Genomic DNA, 5,468 nt, shown 5'->3' on the forward strand with positions numbered 1-5,468 from the left:
ATCCACAGCTTATGTCCGCACAAATTCGGTTATGCCTCCGGACCTATGTCCACACAAAGCGGGTTAGGCCTCTGGACCTCTGTCCGTATCGAAGCCGGTTACGCCTCCTGGCCTCTGTCCGCACCGAAGTCGGTTAGGCCTCTGGGCCTCTGAACCGCATGCAATCACACTTTTACACCTCTAATTCTACTTTAACTTCAACCCGCACGAGACTCTGAACATCGGTCATGTTTAATAAGAAACCTCTAACCAAATTAGAGAAGGAATTACAAGTGCATCCTCGAAGGGGGGCCATGACAACAATGCTAATTTATTTCTTTACCCAAAGAGTCGGGATATGAATAACTTAGAAATCATGGGAGAACAAAGCATTTTAACTAGTTGAGATAGCTTTTTCTCAAAGAACTTTATCCTGCTCCTCAAAATGGGCTCTGACGTATAAATACATGCAGAAGCATAAACGTATAAAAGTTGCAAATGATTAAGTCATGACTGTTGACATCATAGCTTGAATCAATGAATTATAACTCTTAAACCACACCAATTGTCCTCTGGGATCATGCAGAAAATAAGGACCACGTATGAGCATCTAAAGTCTTCCACGACTTACCTTAATACAAAGCGCAAATTACTAATGAGTTGAATTCTCACTGGGGCTCTACGACTTTATCAAGTTCTACGATAACAAGGGTTGAAGATACGCAAAGAATATCTCTAATTAAAGTGTGACTCCCAGCCAAGTTGAACGACTTACGGACTATGCTGAACAAATTTCTTTAACACCGGTCAAGATTAAGAAGACCTCCATCTGAGACCAGGTTATCAAAACCTCTATCAAGATATAATAAATACTCAGGGGTATCAATAAATAGCCAGAAGTAGGCTAAATATTATAAAACCTGGATCAACTCAATAGTTGTTAAAACTTAGGAGTATCTAACACCTTCTATGATCTACTGCGATCATAAGAAAGGAAGGTCAGAATATCGGTTAACATAAAAGTCTTAAAAAATGAGTCGGGATCCCACTGGGACTTTCCGACTTCTCCATATCTAGAACCTTCCAAGTTAGAACTCAATCGAATCAGTTATTGAGTGAATAAGAGCTTAGGACTTGTGTAGGGTGAATTACTTTTGAGTTTTTATGTTTGGTTAAAGTTTAGAACTCAAACGAATATGATCAATTTAAGATATAGAACTCAGTTGGATAAAACCAATTTAAGAGTTTAAAACTCTGGAACAAAATTAATATTTATTTTTTGAAATTTATCATTGTGTTTATATTTTTATTTTTGATTATAATTATAATTATGTTTATAAATTTTAATTTGTTATCACATATAAAACCTAAACAATTTATTTATATTTCCTATTAAGGTATAAATTACAATAATGATTTGAAAACTCAGTAGGAAAGGAGTTTCTTAATTTGGTCAGTTGGATATAATTGCTCATTGATTTAGACCTTAGTTGAATAAAATTTCTTATTCATTTGGAATAGATAACTCAGATAGAATTGATAATTGCTCATCTTTGTAATTTAAGAAGATTGATTTCGTTTCTGAAACTGGTAAGTCAGTAGAAGATATTATTGGAGAAGCTTTGCTGTTTTGTGCTTGTTTAAGAATGGTTTTCAAATTTTCAGAACTTGCTGTGTGGGTCTGCTGTGAAAACCGATTTTTTGTTTGAATAGTCTTGCTGTTTTATCATTTTGTGTAGGAAACTGGGTTAGGTTGCTACTATCTAGTGATGTATATGTGGGTAGGGTATTATTGGAAAAATTAAAATATTTTATTCTTGAAGTGTGGTTTGAAATAGTTGCTTCATAGCTTAGGGAATGATATAGTTTATCTAGGTTATGTTAATTATCTTTTATCTGATCTTTCAATTACAGCTGCACGGGATACAGAAAGAGGTGTGGGCTGGGAGAGATTTGAGTTCAACAAGGATGCCCCTCTTGATGATGAGGAAATTGAAGGTGTGGTTTGTTTGATAGCATTGTTTATGAATATTATGAATTATGAATATAAATATATCTGTGGGATTTCTGTCCCTTTTTCACTCCGAGTGTATTCACTTCAATCCTCTTTGATTATGATAGAACTCCTAAAAAAGTCTGAGAATAAAGGTTAACATAGGGGGTGATGATAAATTATGATCAATAGAATTTCTTATTCATTTGGAATTGATAACTCAGATAGAATCACTTGTATATTTAGAACTCACTTGGATAAAACTAATTAATGTAAGAGATTAAAATTTTGTCGAATAAATTTAATGTTCACTTTTTAAAATTTATTATTATGTTTATCACTGTGTATTAGAATGTCTAAAGCCATAATGACTTTTGTCGTTAATCACTCATAAATCTGCATACTATTTTCTATGAATTCAGGCCAGTATGAAGAAATCTGCTGTGATAATTGCTTTTACGATTTTGTTCGTCTATGGTGGTGTCTGCACGCCTTCTAAGGAAAAGGCTAACTATATTGTTCATATGGCCAAATCGGAAATGCCATCCATATTCACCCACCATTCACACTGGTTTCAATCCACTCTGAGGTCGGTTTCTCCTTCCGCCCAAATTCTCTACAGCTATGACACAGCTGTTCATGGATTCTTTACCAGTTTAACTGCCAAGGAAGTGCAACTGCTGTCAAACCAAACTGGGATTCTGAAAATTTCGTCGGATAAAAAGTATCAGCTTTTTACCACTAGGAGTCCACAGTTTCTTGGATTAGAAAGAATTCATGCCACGTTCCCTGCATTGTCAAACAGAAGCATGGAGGAGATCATTGTTGGTGTTATAGACACCGGTGTTTGGCCTGAAAGCAAGAGCTTTGATGATACTGGATACGGGGCCATTCCCAGCACATGGAAAGGATTCTGTGAAACAAGTATAGATTTCCCGATCTCAAGCTGTAACAAGAAGCTGATTGGTGCCAGGTTCTATTTGAAGGGTTTTGAGGCCGATGTTGGTCGTCCGATCAACGAAACCAAGGAAACTAGGTCTCCACGAGACAATCATGGCCATGGAACCCACACAGCTAGCACGGCTGTAGGGTCTCCAGTGGGAAATGCAAGCCTTTTTGGTTACGCTTCTGGTACAGCACGTGGGATGGCCCCTGGAGCCAGAGTGGCTATATACAAGGTTGGTTGGGAACGTGGTAATGTTTTAGAGTCTGATATTATAGCCGCAATTGATCAAGCTATTGCAGACAAGGTCAATGTGCTCTCATTGTCGATCGGATTTATAGCACTTCAATATTACGAGGACATCATCGCAATAGGAGCCTTTGCAGCAATGGAGCATGGAATTATGGTATCTTGTGCAGGAGGAAACTCTGGTCCCGAATCTTCTTCTATCACCAATGTAGCACCTTGGATTACCACAGTGGGAGCTAGCACAATTGACCGAGATTTCCCTGCATATATCACTCTCGGAAATAATCAAAATTTTATAGGAGTGTCCCTTTACAACGGTAGTTCTTTACCCGAGACTTCCGTGTCATTTATATATGCAGGGAATGCAAGCCTTCTTGATCATGATGAAGAACACAAAGCTAGCCAGTGTATGTCGGGTAGCCTGGCCAAAGAAAAAGTAATTGGAAAGATCGTTATGTGTGAGTCTTCTAAAGAGACTTCTGGTCCGGAGCAAGGAAATACAGTGAAATCACTTGGTGCTTTGGGTATGGTGTTGGTCAACTTTGCTGTCGAGGGAGAGGAGTTGTTGGCAGAGCCCCATGTTTTGCCAACAATAGTTGTCAAGTTCAAAGATGGTGAAGCCATAAAAAAATATTTGTTTTCTTCTGATCCTAATAAATCAATGGCTAAAATTGTTTCTGGAGGAACAAAGTTTGGGGTTGAGGTGTCTCCTGTTGTTGCAGGGTTTAGCTCACGAGGCCCCAATTTAATAACCCCGCAAATATTGAAGCAGGATTTAATTGCTCCAGGTGTTAACATCTTAGCAGCATTTACTAGGAATGATAGTATTGCTAATGAGGATTGGGATTCTAGGCGCGCGGATTTTAACATTTACTCAGGCACGTCAGTGGCATGCCCTCACGTCAGTGGGATAGCAGCTTTAATCATGTCGATTCATCCAGATTGGAGTCCCGCTGCCATTCGATCTGCACTCATGACGACTGCTTATCCGGCTTACAAGAATGGAAAGACCCTGTTGGACGGCTTTAACAAAAAGCCTGCGACACCCTTTGATTTTGGGGCTGGACACGTGGACCCTATTCTTGCACTACGTCCCGGACTTGTCTATGATCTTACAGTTGATGATTATTTGAGTTTCCTCTGTGCATTGAACTACTCAGCTGCAGATATCGAAACCGTGGTGCAAAGAAAGTATAGTTGTGACATAAAGAAACATTACAGTGTAACAAACCTCAATTACCCTTCGTTTGCTGTGGTGTTTGAAGAAAGGATGGAGGTTGTTAAACACAGGCGTATTCTGACGAACGTGGGTGCAGCAGGAACATATAAGGTGTCGGTTCAATCAAATGCATCTGCTGTGAATGTGACTGTTGAGCCACAAGTGCTAAGGTTCGAGAAGGATGAGAAAAAGTCGTATGTTGTTACATTCACAAGTACAAGAACAAGTTCAGAAAGAGATAGTTTTGGAAGCTTAGAATGGTCAAATGAAAATACTGTTGTGAGAAGTCCGATCACATTCAGTTGGAAAAAGCATAAAACAGATTGAATGAATGAAGCTTGATTGTATGTGTTTGAGTAAATGCTTTGGAACCTATGTAGCATTTCGACATCTTTATTAGAAAGGATACTTTTCCTTATTATCTTGTAATAGGAGGGTACTGCTTGTTTGTTCCTATCAAATTTGTATGCAGCAGTGATATTTATCTATGATAAAATGTGTGTTTGGAGTATCCAATATGTGTTAATATCAACATGTCAACATGTTTGGAGTATCCAATAAGTTATTTAACCCAAAATATGTGTTAACTGTCATAGGTTGAGGTCAATCCCAAAATTCTATACTGTCTCATGTTTTGAAAGGTTAATTTTGCTTTAAACTCTTGCATATTTGTTGCTGCATGTGGCATTGTTCATGCATGCAGAACTAGGGAGAGGCTTTGTGATTTTTCTCCTCCCTGATTTTTACATCAAATATTTTTTGTTATACTTACTATTTTGCTGCTTGCTAAAATTGCTCAGAGAATGGTACAATCTAGAAATCATGTTATGTTTCCTTTGCATTGGTACCTGACAAGACTGTGTTTGTATATGCTGTATAAGAAAAGGATCATGCTACTTGGAAGGTTTTTCTGTGGTTTTTGCTGAAGAGAGAGTACATAAATGTTGTAGGGTGTAATTGATCTAAAAACTAGCCTTAAATTCATCATGTGCATCCATGAACTATTCTTTTTTGTTGTTCATGTTTACATTACTGTTTTGTGGCACTTGGCTAGTGTTTTGTATGTACTTGAACCTGTTTATGGT

The 5,468-nt window shown here is 37.9% G+C and overlaps 1 protein-coding gene across 3 annotated transcripts; it reads left to right on the top strand.

The window, feature by feature from the left end:
- Positions 1-574: 574 nt before the first annotated feature.
- On the top strand, positions 575-4,963 carry LOC131652250 (subtilisin-like protease SBT1.7). Of its 3 annotated transcripts, none has more exons than XM_058922059.1 (3): positions 575-818; positions 1,894-1,977; positions 2,395-4,963. In XM_058922059.1, the coding sequence occupies exons 2-3, from the start codon at positions 1,948-1,950 to the stop codon at positions 4,708-4,710; spliced, it is 2,346 nt and encodes a 781-aa protein (XP_058778042.1). In that variant the 5' UTR covers positions 575-818; positions 1,894-1,947; the 3' UTR covers positions 4,711-4,963. The 3 variants fall into 3 exon arrangements, with proteins under 3 accessions (XP_058778042.1, XP_058778041.1, XP_058778040.1); XM_058922058.1 differs by lacking the exon at positions 575-818 and adding an exon at positions 1,399-1,569 and having other exon boundaries at positions 2,395-4,962; XM_058922057.1 differs by lacking the exon at positions 575-818 and adding an exon at positions 1,606-1,760.
- The last annotated feature ends 505 nt before the right edge of the window (positions 4,964-5,468 follow it).

This window comes from Vicia villosa, linkage group LG2 (genome assembly GCF_029867415.1).
Source record: "Vicia villosa cultivar HV-30 ecotype Madison, WI linkage group LG2, Vvil1.0, whole genome shotgun sequence".
In the NCBI taxonomy this organism is placed as follows: Eukaryota; Viridiplantae; Streptophyta; class Magnoliopsida; order Fabales; family Fabaceae; genus Vicia; species Vicia villosa.

What these genes read in the sequence shown, in the direction of transcription:
- LOC131652250 (XM_058922057.1), top strand. An exon ending in TGATGATGAGGAAATTGAAG is followed by an intron (nt 1,978 to 2,394) that starts GTGTGGTTTGTT and finishes CTATGAATTCAG; the next exon opens with GCCAGTATGAAGAAATCTGC.